At 41.6% G+C, this 16699-nt stretch overlaps 1 protein-coding gene across 2 annotated transcripts; it reads left to right on the plus strand.

Annotated features, from left to right (window-relative positions):
* Positions 1 to 298: 298 nt before the first annotated feature.
* On the plus strand, positions 299 to 12438 carry pcdh10b (protocadherin 10b). Of its 2 annotated transcripts, none has more exons than XM_081383588.1 (5): positions 299 to 3281; positions 4057 to 4115; positions 4356 to 4462; positions 9197 to 9550; positions 11188 to 12438. In XM_081383588.1, the coding sequence occupies exons 1-5, from the start codon at positions 735 to 737 to the stop codon at positions 11205 to 11207; spliced, it is 3087 nt and encodes a 1028-aa protein (XP_081239714.1). In that variant the 5' UTR covers positions 299 to 734; the 3' UTR covers positions 11208 to 12438. The 2 variants fall into 2 exon arrangements, with proteins under 2 accessions (XP_081239714.1, XP_081239715.1); XM_081383589.1 differs by having other exon boundaries at positions 324 to 3281; positions 9197 to 9354; positions 11188 to 12432.
* Positions 12439 to 16699: the final 4261 nt, after the last annotated feature.

A 16699-nucleotide genomic window follows, 5' to 3' on the forward strand; every position in this document is an offset into this window, starting at 1 on the left:
TACATAATAACATTATGCATAATCCCGTTCTGAGATAAAAAAAATAATAATTCCCCCACAAATTGATCACACCTTACTCATCTCTCTGACTCATTCTCTTACGGACTCATCAGCCATTCAATCCTCATGACCAGAAATCCCGCAGCTCTGACCAGGGGCGTGTTTATCAGCCACCAGGAGGCTTGACTGATGTAGGACACAGCCAATAAAGTTTCAGCTCTGCTGGTGCCGGGTGCTCCCATTGGTTGGCGAGGGGAGGGTGCTGCGGGAAAACCGAACAGCTAAGCGCTGATGCTTCAGTACTGTGCCAGCGGACCCCGCAGGAGCGCACCCGATATACTGGGACCGTTCAGATATCAGAGACTGTAGCTCTAATATAAAATGCATTTGTTGCATTAATTCTGTGGATTATGATATTGTGCTTTATCACACGCCAGCTGATATCTATTTATATCAGTGTAAGTTTAATGTTTTAATGTTCACTTGTGCCAGAAATCCGCTGCGACTCTAAAGCTTGTTCGTGGAGGAAATCGCCTTGGGAAATCGGTCCTGTGTAAACCAGAACGCAGACAGCATGGTTTTTGGCTGACAGCCCTGTTTAAGGAAAAAAAAAATATTACCATACAACCAAAGCCTTACGCACGCCTGCGCGCCTTACCTTGGAGAAGAGGGTGATGGTTTTGCTGTGTGATCCACGGAGATAAAATATTCCAAGTGACCTTTCCTGAGTGGAAATGTTTGTGTTTTTGCTCCTGCTGTGTCTCGCGGATGGGGTGGTTTCGCAGATACGTTACTCTGTGCCCGAGGAAGCGGAGCATGGCACGTTTGTGGGGAATATAGCAGAGGATTTGGGACTGGACCTTACAAAACTTTCATCCCGCCGCTTTCAGGTGGTTCCCAGCTCGCGGACGCCGTACCTGGAAGTAAACTTGGAAAACGGGGTGCTTTTCGTGAACGAGAAAATCGACCGGGATGGCATCTGTAAGCAGAGCGCCAGCTGTTTGCTTCACCTGGAGGTTTTCCTGGAGAACCCACTCGAGCTCTTTCGCGTGGAGATAGAGGTGGTGGACATCAACGACAACCCGCCGAGCTTTCCGGAGACGGACATCACCGTGGAAATATCCGAGAGCGCGACTCCGGGTACGCGCTTCCCTTTGGAGAGCGCTTTTGATCCGGATGTTGGTAGTAACGCATTGCGCACTTACGACATCACCAATAACAACTATTTCTACCTAGACGTGCAAACACAGACTGATGGCAACAAATTCGCAGAGCTGGTTTTGGAGAAGCCTCTTGATCGGGAACAACAGGCGATGCACCGTTATGTCCTCACGGCCGTAGACGGTGGCCAGCCTCCTCGGACAGGTACAGCACTGCTTGTGGTCAGGGTGCTCGACTCCAACGACAACGTGCCCGTGTTTGATCAGCCGGTGTACTCGGTTAACCTGGCCGAGAACGTGCCCGTGGGCACGCTCGTCATCCAGCTGAACGCGACCGACTCAGACGAGGGCCCGAACGGAGAAGTCATTTACTCGTTCAGCAACCACATTTCAAGCAGGGTCAAGGAACTGTTCGATATTGATGCCAGAACGGGCCGCATAGAGGTCAGAGGTGAGGTGGACTTTGAGGAGAGCAGTCTGTATCAGATTTACGTCCAAGCGAAAGACATGGGACCTAATGCTGTGCCCGCGCACTGTAAAGTTTTGGTCAAAGTGGCGGACGTGAACGACAACGCTCCAGAGATCATCTTCAGCACCGTCACGGAGTCGGTGAGCGAGAACGCAGCCACGGGCACCGTCATCGCTCTGCTCAGCGTCACCGATAAAGACTCTGAAGACAACGGTCAAACGCATGTGGAGATTCTCGGAGATGTTCCTTTTAAACTCAAAACCTCTTTTAGAAATTATTACACTATTGTGACCGACGGTCCTCTCAACCGAGAGACTGTAGAGGCATACACGGTCACCGTGGTTGCGAGAGATAAAGGGATTCCATCTCTGGCGACCAGCAAATCAATCAAAGTGCACGTGTCTGACGAGAACGACAACGCGCCCACGTTTACGCAGCCCATTTATGATGTGTATGTGACTGAAAACAACGTCCCCGGTGCTTACATCTACGCTGTCAGTGCAGTAGACCCTGATGTCGGACAAAATGCTTATATAACTTACTCCATAGTGGAGTGTGAAATCCAGGGAATGTCTGTGGTCACGTATGTGTCCATCAACTCGGAGAATGGGTATTTGTACGCCCTTAGATCATTTGATTATGAGCAACTGAAAGACTTCAGCTTTATAGTTCAAGCGAGGGACTCAGGCAGCCCCGAACTTTGGTCCAACGCCACGGTAAACGTCATTATAGTAGATCAGAACGATAACGCGCCGTCTGTGATTGCGCCTCTTGGAAAAAATGGCACTGCGCGGGAGCCTTTGCCGCGCTCTGCCGAGCCAGGCTACCTCGTTACGCGCATTGTCGCCATGGATGCAGATGATGGTGAGAACGCGCGCTTGTCCTACAGTATACAGAGAGGTAACGAGAATGGGATGTTCCGAATGGACTGGCGCACTGGCGAGTTGCGCACGGCCCGCAGGGTGTCAGTCAAACGAGACCCGCAACAGCTGTATGAACTGCTGATTGAGGTAAGGGATCACGGGCAGCCTCCCATGTCATGCAGCGCAGTGGTGCAGGTTACACTCGTGGACAGTCTCGTAGAAGGCCACAGTGGAGAACGCGGTACTGCCAAGGCCAAAGACGCGTCTCTGGACTTGACGCTCATCCTCATCATCGCGCTCGGCTCCGTTTCCTTCATCTTCCTCCTGGCTATGATTGTGCTGGCCGTGCGCTGTCAGAAAGAGAAAAAGCTGAACATCTACAGCACCTGCCTGGCCAGCGACTGCTGCTGCCTGGTGGGCTGCGGGTCGTGCGGGTCAGGCGGCTGCTGCGGTCGACAGGCCCGGGCTGCTCGGAAAAAGAAGAAACTGAGCAAGTCCGACATCATGCTGGTTCAGAGCACCAACACAGCAAACGTGAGCGTGGCGAGCGCCGCGCAGGTGCCAGTGGAGGAGTCAGGGAGCTTCGGCTCGCTACATCAAAGTCAGAACTACTGCTATCAGGTCTGTCTGACTCCGGAATCGGCCAAAACGGATCTCATGTTCCTGAAGGCCTGCAGCCCGTCGCGCAGCAACGACACCGAGCACAACCCGTGCGGAGCTCTAGTGACCGGCTATACGGACCAACAGCAGCCGGACATCATATCCAACGGCAGCCTGCTCTCCAGTGAGGTACGAGCACTTATAAACTTACTCATATTATAATTACACGATAAAAAAAAAAAAAAAAGTACTATAAGTAATTCCGTTTTTATTTTTTTGGTTTTTATTTTTATTTTTTATCAATGGCACACAGAAAGCAAATATAGCTTTCTTCTTCAGATATTGGCTACAGTTTATCTAAATACAGATTCAGAGACCTCATTGTGTGGATGTGTCAATAGTCATAATTTAAAAATTGTATGCTCTTTTACATTGGAATTATCTTGTATTTCAAAATACATACACATTTTGTGAATTAAAACGACTCAAAACAAAACAATCTTCCTCTTCAGGATAGTGAGCTCTGAAAACAAACAGGTTGATCAATGGTTGCTTGCAGACTGACACTAACAATATTAATTATTATATTATTATTATATCTTTTGTGTGGCCTATACTGTGCATGTTAGAGTGTAAACATAGTGAGTCACTGAACTGATAGATTTGCATGTTTGTGAAAAGCTCTCCGGGTTATAGGGCATTAGATATGCCAGTCACGGTGTTGCAAAGCCTCACAAGAACAAAGATCCGTCTATAGTTGAATTCTGCTGAATAGCAGCAGAGCCTAATGATCTTGACTGCCCATAAAGTCCCTGCAATTCCCCCAGTGAGCAAAGCTTGAATTCTGACCTGTATTATTATCATTATTGTCATTTATGTATTTATAATATTTTATTTTTATTTTTTTTAAATTACTATTATGCAATGTTGTTGGGCCCATTTCAAATCGATCCCTCTCTTGCAGACAAAACACCAGAGAGCAGAACTCAGTTATTTGGTGGACCGACCAAGGCGTGTTAACAGGTAAGCACTTAATTTAACCGACCTGAAATTTATTCCCTCCCTACTTTATGGAATGACTTTCTCTTTTTTTAAATTAATATGATAGAAGTAAATAAATATGAGAAGTCTATGGACATTTGAACTAAACCAGCATGAGCATTTGTGACAGACTGAGACCATTTCAAGGCTAAGCAGTAAAATTGAGGTTATATAAGAGTCGTGTGGCAAAGCGGTCAACTCAAACCTTCTCTCCTCCCTCAGCTCTGCATTTCAGGAGGCAGATATTGTGAGCTCAAAAGACAGCGGCCATGGAGACAGTGAGCAGGGAGACAGTGACCATGACGCCATGCATCGTGGACATTCCTCTGGTACGTTTATATAAGTCAATCTCTCATATTTCTCTCGTTTTGTTATTGATTAAAAAGAGATGCTATTCAGGCTGAGCATGTCGAGATGTGGCTTTAAATTTTTGGTTAAACATTTGTGATAGACATACTGGTTGAAAGATGGAATATTTTAAATAGTTTGGTTGTTTTTCATCCAAACAATCAGAACAAAAACCCTGATCAAGGCATGTCGAGGCTGTTCGAAACCTAGCAGAAATATTTTAGGCCACCGAGCCTCTGAGTATGGATGCGTGAGCATGTGAACAACAGCCGTAATGGAGAATATAATCCAATTGTTTATGAATACTCCCTGATAATAAGTATTTACTTCAGTGGTACTATCTACCCTTTCACCCACGTCTCTAAAGACATGATGGAATTTAGATCAGTCCAGGCAGTCTGTCATCGACTCTGTGGGAACGGGACTAAATAGGTTGAGCAGCAAACAAACAAGCGATTCATTGACTGTGTGCGACCCCTCCACCAACTCCTCTTCACCCCCCTCACCCTTCCACCATAATCCCTCTCCCCACATTCCACTGACGGAGGACACTATTGTTCACACCTTCATAAGACCACATGTGTGAGATTCGGCTGCATTGGAAATGGTGCTTTGTTGCTAAATGACACCTTGAAGTGCATTGTGAAGTTGAGTGTATAATGTAATTATGACATAGTCGGACACAAATGAATACAACCAAAAGTTGCATCTTATTATCATTAATTTCTCTTTGGTTGAGCATATGTCCTCTGCTGTTATTCCAGAGCACCATATGCTGTGGCTGGACTGCTTCAGCTCTCATTTAGCCTATTTTTGCTCAGTTAAACATTAGATTAAAATCAAGACTTGGTTTCCATACAAGGTCAGCTAGCCCATCTGCCTTTTTTGTCGCAGGCCATCAAAAAACTCTTGCCTTTTAAGATACAGCTCTATAAAGTAAAAAAGAAAAAAATCTGTTGTGTATTTTTACCCCCTTTGCGAGCATGTTGTCCCTACTAAAAATGAATTGTTTTGCTCCATACTATCTTCTTTAATTAAGATAATTGAAAGCGCCGCTTGATATGTAGACTTGGAGAGCGTTCAGGAGTGTGCATTGTTCATTTAAATGAGAACTGGGTGGAAACGGCCTTCACCCTTTCAAATCTATTTCAGACATTTTGTTTCTTAACCAGCTGCTGTTTTATGGGCTTTTTGAAACAGGACATTTTAGTTATCCAAACGCCTAGTGTGTCACAACGTAGACGCATCCCGATCTAGTCATCTCTACTAAAAAAAAAAAAAAAAAAAAAAGGCAGAGATAAGCATTGCTTAAATTCTCTCTAATGCATAAAAATGCATCTGTAATATGGAACACTTTAGAGGTTCTCTGATGCAATGACACACCTGAATCATTTCATTCCAGTCTAATTTCTTTTATCCTGAGGATCTGCCACGTTGCTACAGAATCCCTAATTTGGGCTGCAGGTCATTTTCAGAATTCAGAAACAGCTCACTGATCAGTAATTTATTTTCAGCCTGATTAGCAAATTATCGGATCTAATGCTTTGCAAGGCTTCTGCTCAGAAAGCAGCCGAGCATATAGAGAGGGGAGATTTTTCAATAGATCATTTCGTTTACAGGCCATTGTCATATATCTTCTTTAATCTACAAGTCTTTCTCTCTCTCTTTCTCTCACTTTGTAGAACATCAGAAAAATAGTGATGTAGAGTTTTTGACGACTTCCAAGCAAATTTTCATGCAAAAATACTTCACGAGTTCACACTTGCATACAATTAGAGGGAGTAAAGTTTAACGCGCATTTGGCGTGCTTTCCGGGGGGAGGGCTCCAAGCTCGGAGTTCGGCCCGAACCCAGAGTACTCCCCCCGTATGTAATTGGTTAGGACTAGAAGTGTGGAGAAGGGGTGGTGGAGGGATGCTGCTAAACTGTCAACGAATTGAGGTGAGACTGCTGAATATATATACACCTCTTATCGTTGATTGCTGAGTGCTCTCCACTCGTGTTAATTATCTGAACGTGCTCCTCACAAACTTTGTTAATAAAAACATAATATGTTTTGAAGGTTTTCTTTTTTGGGGAAATGTTTGTGGTGTTCTTGTGGTCTTTAATAGCATAGAGACCCTGTTTAAACAATGTTTTAAAATCTACCTCTGGTTGATTTAATCAGATTTTGAAATGATACATAACATCACTCTCTATTGTCTGTGTGTAACTGGCAAGGTCTTATTGCAATTTTATAAAGCGTCGGGAAAAAAAGCGCAACATTTCTCCCTAAAATACTCTACCGTTCAAAAGTTTAGGGTCAGTATATTTTCAGCATTGATAATAATAAGAAATGTTTCTTAAGCTCCAAAATCAGCGTATTCAGATTGATCATTTCTGATGGATCATGTGACACTGAAGAGTGGAGTAATAATGCTGAAAATCTTAATTCTCGTAATAATATTTCAACATTAGAACATTTAAAAATCTCACTAACCCCAAAGTTGAATGGTAGTGTGTTTTCTTTTAATTTTAAGCTTAAATATAAAATATTTTGAGGAGAAATATTAAATAATTTAGTGTAGTACAGATAAAAACCCTTGTAATTGTTTGTCAGGTCAGTAGGCGACGATTTACTTATGAACATTTTCCTTAAAATCCGAATGTGGTCGATGTGGACACATTCCAGATCGTTCTGGCCCCTGTTCAAATTTGTATCTAGCATTGCATTACTTGAAACAGAAATTATTACTAGGTATAAAAATAGCATGTATTTTTCAACCAGAGAATATAGAGCATTGCATTTTCATCAGACTTGACTCTTTCTTGCAATATTGAACCACAAGTCAACAATATAATTACTTTTCCATTTTTCCCACTGAAAAAAAAAAGGACACTGGATGAGTACAGAGAGCAATTAATTTCAGAAAATGTCAGGAAATATCAAGATGTCTCCCTGCGATTACACAATGAGGAAGTGTCTTATCGCACACTCTCTAAATATCAAACTCTCTCCCTCTCACCTTCTTTGTATGTCAGATATATACACAAAGAACCTTTGTTCACAGTCTCTTATAAAAATGAGACCTCTGAATGTTGTCATAGATAGCTTCCAGATATGTTTAGTGTCTAAACTACTTGTTGCCTAGTAAGGCGGTCCTATGCTTTGGTTTGTAATTAGGAGAGTCTTACCAAGCCCAGGCCTAAGTAGGTTGTTTGCATGTAGCTCCAAAGGACTCTAATCCTCTTTTAAAGCAGAAACCCAAAGTCTGTGTATGCTGACCTGTCTTCTGTCTGAAGGGCTAGTCTGAGGATTAGCTACAAGAACATCCCCCCACCCCACACCACTGACTCTGCTTCTTACCTTCAACATCTCCGCTTAGCGCTTCTTTGAAAATGGCACTTCATTAATCCTCCAGCTGTAATTACTGACTGTTTTAGACATGGGTTTTTTAGACACAGGAGCCGAAAGGGGATTTCAAAATGCTCACCTCTCCCTTCTTCTCAGATGCACGCAGTCAAAACGGCACGGCTTACACCGTCTGGGGTGACGGTGGGGGTAAAAGGCATCATGCAACTGTCACGCACAAACTAACAGGATCTTGTCCCTCACACTGGATTTAGCTGTAACACTCTTGTAGCGCTAGCTTTCTCTTGGCTTTGTGATTCGCGAGGTCGTTCGCCATTGGATATTAGCAGCGGGGTGTTTGAATTATGTGCTGATAATCAAAATACCTTTTCAAAGAGGCTCATGATAAACCTCTGGGAGAGATGTGGTGGGCCTAATATTGGAGGCGGAGCTTGGCTTTTGAGGCCTGGAAAATGATGCAGAAAATGCTATTTCACAATATATTTATTTAGTTGAAGCAATTCAGTAAAATTGTTTAGTTATATAAATATTTTATATCAATAATATAGTTTATTTGAAAATATTCTACTGTACATTCCAAGCCTTTTTTGCACCTATTGATGTACTGCTTTTTTTTTTATTTTGTGACGTAATGTCTTATAGTGCCACTCATTCTTTTTGTTCTTTTAATTGAGACGACGAGAAAGAGACAAAAGAGTAAAGAGGGTTATAACCTTTATAATATATCCCTTCATCTTGTAGCTGGGCGGAAGAGAAGGAAAGAGAATAGAGGATCGGGTTTATCTGCAAGCTTGGTGTCTCAGAGAGTTTACCTTTGATGTCAAATAGAAAGAGAGAAGTGGAAGAGAGACCTCAAGAGGAGATTACAGCATTGACTTCATCCACTCGCTGTGTGTATGTTCTCCACACGTGCTTTGATCAGGGTAATTTGTAATTTAAAAGTCACAAAAAGGGGGGAAAAAAGCGCCATGCAATCTTTTCATGATTAGCATGTTAAGTGCCAAAGACATTTCATGCATACAGCTTTTAATGTTTTCAAAGTGAATGACATGCATTACATTTCATCTGGATTTACATATTTATAATGCTTGATTAAGTCTAAAAAAGATGCTGGATAACTTCTGATTGGTTGAATTAATGCAGAATTCGACGGTCTGTTCTCTTATCTAAGAGAGGAGACATTGAGGGCACGTTATAGGGTAGATGCATTGTATACGCATGGTTTATTGTATTTATTTATGTTTGTTTGTCTTGTGTTAATGCACTTACATGCTTCCAGTGCTATTGGGAGCATATTCTCTCTCCCATCCACCCACATGGACAATTAAGCACAGGCTAACCCATCTCTCTGTTCCCTCTCATAGGAGCAGACCTGTTCTCCAACTGCACAGAGGAGTGCAAAGCCCTCGGCCACTCAGATCGCTGCTGGATGCCAAGTTTCGTGCCCACCGAGGCACGACAGGGTGCCGATTACCGCAGCAACCTGCACATGCCGGGCATGGACTCTGTGCCCGACTCTGAGGTATTTGAGGGCGAGACGTTGGCGGGTGATCAGTCATTCTCAACCTTTGGCAAAGAGACGCCACACCACCCCAACCAGATGCACCAACACCAACATCAACACCATCAACACCACCTCAATGCTTCCACGCTAGAGAGGAAAGAGTTCGATGCACTTCTGTGTAACTCGCGCATGCCTTACAAAGCCGCCTGTCTGTGTGAGTATCTCAAAGAGAGAGCGCTTTCCTCTCTCTTGATCTGACCTAAAAAAAACTTTCCAAATTCAAGGCCTCTAGCGTGAAGTGCTGCTGAATTCTCCTCTTAGAACTCTTAGCCCTCACACTTCTGCTCTCCTTCACCCATCAACATCTGCCCATCCTTCATCTGTTCTTCATCTACTGGTTCCTGATGCACACTCTTACAAATAAAGGATCCGATAGAAGGAAAAAGTGTAGGAGAGAACATAAGAGAGTCTTTTTAACTTCCTCAAAGATTTTTTTTTATCTTTTAGTTCTTTAGAAAAAAACTAGTGGTGCTTTAAAGGCCCCAGGAGGGCTGCACATTTTAAACGGAGGAATCAATATGCTGATCTTAAGAACCTCTAATGTAGCACCAAGAACCGTTTTAATCTTCAGAGAACCAAATTGCAAAAACCCTATGAAGTGAGAAAAAAAAAAATGGATTAAAGCTTTGAAGAACCTTTATTTATAAGAGTGTCTGATTAGCTTTTTTCTTCATACATTTGCTTACATTAAATTTGTTTTACCAGGGTTGTGAAAAAAAAAAATCTGATTTGAAGAATTAACTTAATTCTTTGAATTAGCCACACGCTACAGGAAGTTGTTTATCTATCCTCAGTGTATAAACCCTCAAGACTTTTGAAACAGGTTAAGCCAACTTAAACTTTTTTTTTCTTTTTAAAAATGACTCAAGCATTCTATGATTATTCAAGCATCTGAATGCCATTGTACTTTAATTTCTAATTCAAATTCAGAATGGTTCACAACCCTGCTAAATGAATTATTTCAACATTGCACATGCTTTGAAACAAGAAACTGCACTATGAAATTGCAGAAGCCCTTATGTGTGGTGGCCGAAAGACCTCAACGTGCTGCAACTGAAGAAAACATGCAAATGATCATCTCAATAATAATAATAATAATTTGGTAGCGTTGTGAGTATTTGCAGCGCATGTGTTGTCAAACTGATGAAGCTGTTTTCTTAATTTGCTTGTGTTTTTTTCTAATTGCAGCGCATTGAGCTCTCTCTGGCACCATACTGATGTCTAGTTGTGGGATTGTAATGTGATAAGTTGTTAGATCAAACAATAAAACGTTCTTAGATATCTTACCATAGGTAAAGACCCACCAGATATTGACAATGTCTAAAATGAACTTGTAAAAAACACAGATAAAAGGAAGGCAGAAACTCCCTATTGTTTTGTGCACAGGCAGTATGTTTATTGAGGCAACGTTTGACTAGTCATGCCAAACATCAACTCAGAAGCTTGAAACAGACGCTCTCAAAAGGCCAGAGTTTATAAGGTTTAGGCTGCCTACCACAGTTTGTTGTTTTAGAGTGCATGAAGGTGGTAGTGGGATTGATTGAGATATTATTGACTTCTCTTGTTGTGTTGAAACCTTCAGATATCTGTCTCAGAAAGAGCGCTCCGAGGCTGTGTGGGTGGTGCGTTTAACTTTGAGGAAATAGTTTGTAGATTGTATGCTTATAGTTCCCCATCAAAGCTCTGCTTCTGTATGCATCAAATAATGGTCTTTTAATAGCTTAGCACATCACTAAAAACTGCTGTCTAAAAATCATCTTTAATAAGCGTTCTTTCTTTTTCCCTTTTTAGCGCGGAAAAGGATATGCTAGCTCTTTCCGAGTGGACATACCAGAGACGGCGTGATTTTGCACAATCAGTGAAACTGATGGAAATGCGAAGAGCATCAAGTTTTCAGACTCTATTTCCAGAGGCGTCAGATGATCGTGCGTTCCCAAAGGCTTCCGGAGCCTCCGAGACCTCAAAAAACTTGATGAAAGAGTCAAACTCGCAGAGCTAGATGCAAGGCCAAGCGGCTGGACATAACGCGCTTCTCAGCAGGACTGAGCGGAGGACAAAACTAGACCGTTAAAATACGTGGAGAATAGGAAGAAAAGGAGAGAAACAAGAGGATGATTATTCCTCTTGGCTTCTGCGTGTGCCTGTTTACAGCACTACTGTTCATCGTAAAAAAAAAAGAAAAAAGAAAAAAAAATATCACATTGTGAACGATGATGAGAACCACCAACAAAAACGACAAAAATGGAGATATATTCACTGAGCCCTTTAGTTGTTTATGTACACACACACACACACACCACTGAAAAGCCAATTGTACAGGAAATTCATTTGTGCATTACAAATGCAATATTGTTCTTTTAGACATGACTGTTTTTATATTCTGTGTGCGGCTGTGTGTGTGATCAGGTGTTTTCCCTAAATCTATTCCAACTCTTTGTCAAAAAAAAAGAAAAAAAAGAAGCAACGGATTCCACAGAGGGATTTTCTTTCCGTCAGGGTTAAGTGTTTAACGTTGTGAGCGGGACAGCAGTGGCCTAAATCTTACTCTCTCAGACAATACGTAGGTTATATCACGTGTGAGAAGTCTTAACTGTACTCTTTTAAACTTCAAAATAAATATAAATCTATATCTATAAATCTATCTATATATACTTTTTCTGAAAGTGCAGTCTTCATTTGCGCCGTTTTTTCAAGTGTAGTGTGTAAGGCTCCACAAGGGAGCAGTTAGCGTTGCTAATCCACTTTACAGGGGTTCTTAACATGACAGAAGGCCTTATCTCTAAAGAACTTTTCATCCATTTTTTCACTTTTGGATATTGAGAATCATGTCTATAAATAAAGAGGGGCGTAATATTCTAGATTTGAATACATGGCAGTTGTGTATTACTGTAGCCAAATAGATCAGTTTGGAAATTTGAGGCCAAATACAAAAGGTGTACACAATGCAAAGTAAACACACGCACTGATACTGATATTTACACACATATGCACACAAACACCTTAATACCAGGAGGTGACAAATAAACTGAAAAATGTATACTTACATCTTAGACTCCCGTGTTTTATTTTAAGACAACTTTAGCTGAACTAATACAAGCAGACAGTTCGATAATTAAGCCACATTCCTGAAAATCAAAACCTACACAAAACCTTCTTTTCCAATGAAAAATATCATAGAAGACCGGAGCTCAGCTGTCTGGTTTTGTTTTGTAGCTCAGGACATCTTAAAGTCTATTTTTGCACACATGGATGCAACCACTCAAATGAGCATTTAGTGCAATTTATTTGTTCAAAACAACCGCTATTTAAGTTTTATTAACATTGATGTCTGAGCTCAAATACAGTTTTGTACAAAAACGGAGGGAAATGTGAACAAAGACATTTCATTTGCAAAGAGAAAAAAATGCAATATATTGCATGAAGATATATATATATCTTCAGCAAAGTTCAATTTAAAGCCAGTCGCACAGAACTAAACTTAATGCAGCACGAAACAAAGGACAAAAGCAATGTGATCATATCTCATTTTCCCTAAAATTGACTCCATTATGTTTGACCTCCACTCAAATTAATCTCTTTCACAAACCGCAGGCTTTAATATCTGAACGGTAGAGCTGACCGAGGGACCTAAATACAGAAATCACTGGGCTATAATAAGAATAATTAAAGAAATAAAATAAATGACTTACAATTCCCCAAACAAGTCATACATTTCCAAGAGACGTGCTTTGGAGCAACTTCAAAGTCACTCAAAGATGTTCGGTTAACTTTTTTAAGCTTTGCTGAATACAAATAGGTTCTTCTAACAGGATCTTATTTGTTTAGCATGTAAAATGTGAGAAGGTGGGCCTCAAATGATAATGTGAGGGTGGGTGTTGGGTGACGCTTTAAGCAGAGGCCACCGCTGACAGATAGATTGAAGTCGAACAGAAAATCTGTCCTCATAAATATGCTAACAGCCCCAGCCCCTGTCAGACTCTTTTCTCTCACCTCCCTCACGCCTTTCCTCCCTTCATCTCACCCCTCTTTTCCTTCCTCCTGCACACACCTCATCTCCTCTGACAGGTCAGCGCTCCATTTGTTCTTCCTGACTGATGACATCTATGAGGGCAACTTTTGTTCTTTTCCAAAGAGAGGGAGAGAGAGAGAGAGAGAGAAAAAAAGAGTGCGTCTTCGGTGCTGGTTTGTCAAGGTGTTCAGTGTCTGTTCTCACTTCAAAATGCTTCTCTGTAGGGAATGTTTTGAAGATCTCTGCTGTGTGCTTGTGTGTGTGTGTGTGTGTGTGTGTGTGTGTGTGTGTGTGTGTGTGTGTGGCACTGCCAGATGTCTGATGTCTGAGGTGACAGTGAGACGTGGTGGAGGCTCATCGGACCCCTGGCAGTTCTCTGAGGGGCCTTGGGGGCCCCTGCCTAAGCGTCTGAAGCGACAAGGCGCCGAAAAAACGATAAGCGGAGCAGGACAGGAATGTGAGAGCAAGGAGGCCGCAAATCCCAGGTGTGCTGTCTGTTACGCAGGAGCGGGAAGAGAGTCGGACAGCAGATAAGATGACAAAAGAGTCGGGAGCGTGACGGGAGGGGTGAAAGGATCGAGAAAGAGGAAGAAAAAGAGGGGCAGAGAGCCCCCGTGAGCTGAGCTCTGCCAGGGGCTCTGTGTACACAGTTTTTCTGACATTTACACCTCTCAACCACTGCTATCAGACCTGTTAGTGATACGGCCCCACTGAGACTTCAGGACAAAAAGGCTCAGAAAAGACTTTGAAATGACAATTGCGCCATCATAGGCTGTGAATTTGAACAGTTTTTCTCTAACTACAGACCTCTATTACAATGGCGTACAAAAATCAGTGAAAAAAACTAGATTAAACAGCAGGTTCTAACCTCGGAGTGAACCTGAGTGAACCTTTTTTTTTTTTTTTTTTACTCTCACTGAGCATCTGAGTGTGAGCTGTCAGTCCACTTGACAGTAAGCCTATTTACTTCACTGAATGAATGTTAATCTGTCTTTAGTGCCTTTGGCCTATTTCCTTACTGAACTGTCAGCATACTTTACATACAAATCAAACCGTATGTGTAGATAATAATAATAATGTTTATTATTATAATAGTTATAAAAATTTAATTTTATATATAACAATACACTTGGAAACATACATGGCATCACTATAATATATTAATATAGTTCATAAATAATAATAACAACAACAACAACAATAATAAAAATATTTTTTGCTGCTGCTGTTGTTTTTAGAGTAACTATTAAAAAACCAAACAAAACAAATCAGAGAAGCATAGGCTACTTGGCATCATATATTTTAAAAACACATTTGCCCACACAGAGAAGCACCCAAACAAAGTTTTTGTTCACTCATACACTGAGAAGTCTGTGACCTTCCTAAAGGTTTTTTGAAGTAGAAGCAGATTGTTTTTTCTCTCACTCTTCTCTCCTCCCTGAGAGATCAGATTGTGCTTTTTTTTATCCTTTTTTTCCGACACAGGGTGATGACACCCTGAACAGAGCATTCGTGAAAGTGTTTATGATGCAGACACTTCTCTTTTCGTCTTTCTCACAAACATTCCAGGCATCCTTTCATCTTGTAACCTTTATAATGGTGCAAATGCATCGTCTGCACTGCAGATTGAAGAAACCAATCATGTCCTGCCTATCCTCACTATTGTATCCCACGGTGACAAGCAGTGAACTTTAAATCTTTATGAGTGCTCGAAAAACATTCATCAAACATTCAGTATCTCTAAAGACACGTTCAAACATCCAAATAAGAGTCTAGTTTTGTTATTTGGACTTTGTTATTGTTATTATTAGCAGATAGATGGTTGGTATAATTAAACGCCTGTGAATTGTTTTATTTGTTTGTCCTGAGTAAAGGTAACTGCTAAAACGAGGGAATAGCGTGTGTGTGTCTGTGTGTGTGTGTGTGTGTGTGTGTGTGTGTGTGTGTGTGAGAGAGAGAGAATGGACTGTAGGTGCCACCTGGGTACTAATGTGTAAGTAATTAGGCTCTGGCACATGCACAGACAGCCACACCTCGCTCCTTAGGACCCCAGCCACCATATGCTGCACCAGTTGGGAGCTCAACTTGCCAAGAACTCTAGAAGAAAGAGAAAAGTAAGTGAAAAGAAAACCACAGCTTCTTCCTTATAGCAGCACTCTTTCTGAACATTTTGACCTTTGCCATAAAATTGCATGACTTTCTCAGCTAGACGCATTTAAAAATCACAGATAAACAGTAAATACCACAGGAGAATGATGAAAGTAAACATGGAAATTTGCTAAGTGCCAGCTCTATTCATTCCAGTGTAGCCTGATCTCAAACACATTCAGAATGCTAACAAAGAAAAGGGGTGTGTCCTTAAAAATGAGCTGGGCTGGGGTCGCTAGTCAAGGATTAAAGTGGTTTGATTTCTTTTTACAGATGGAAAAAAAAAAAAAACACAGTTAAAGACTTTAGAGAAAACCTGGAGAAAACGTTCTTTCAAATGCATTCGTGAGCGTGTAAAATCAACAGATGCTAGCCAAATGTTTATGGGTCTATTTGTTTGTCAGCTTCTGAAATGTTGTCCCTTCCCACTGTGAAATGCATTAACAAAGTCCCATACAGAAGATACCATTCAGATACCCTCTGCTCTTGACAAGCACAAGTCATTTCTGGGTCACATTCTGGCCATTTGTGGGACAGAGAGAACACACACACATTCACAAATATGCTTAACCATCTGCTCCTGGGGCCTGTCGTCGTATAACATTACCCTTAAGCAAACTGTGCAGGAAGGGCAGCAAGGGAATCTATGGCCATTTGGTGATACTTCATTGATCTGAAAAGCTGTGGTGTGTACTTAAGTTAATGTGCAAATACCCTAATGAAATATTACCCCCCAACCCTACCCCCTCCCCAAACAAAATGTGAATGTTTCCCAAAATAAAAATGGTCTAACAAAATACAGACTCTAGGAAAATGTACTTAAGTAGTACAGTAACAACATAAAAATAGGCCTACTTGCCTATACTACTGCTGTAGAGAAAACATAGGACATAGGCTATGACGCAAGCATGTGAACCCTGAGGGCCACAAGCTCTTAGCTCAGGCAGTATTGACATACTGATTTGAGGCCATTATTCTTATTATACTTATAGGCACAGCTTCCCTTCTTCAGATAAAAGTGCTATTATTTGTTCAAGGCTCCTGGGCTATTTTTTATTTTTTTTCTCAGGCAGCACTGATCTCTATGTTAGCAGGTAAATCAATTTTATCGGCCACGGCAGGTCCCAAGCTCTGCCGTCTGTGTCC

This window comes from Scardinius erythrophthalmus (genome assembly GCF_964197995.2).
Source record: "Scardinius erythrophthalmus genome assembly, chromosome: 13".
Classification (NCBI taxonomy): Eukaryota; Metazoa; Chordata; class Actinopteri; order Cypriniformes; family Leuciscidae; genus Scardinius; species Scardinius erythrophthalmus.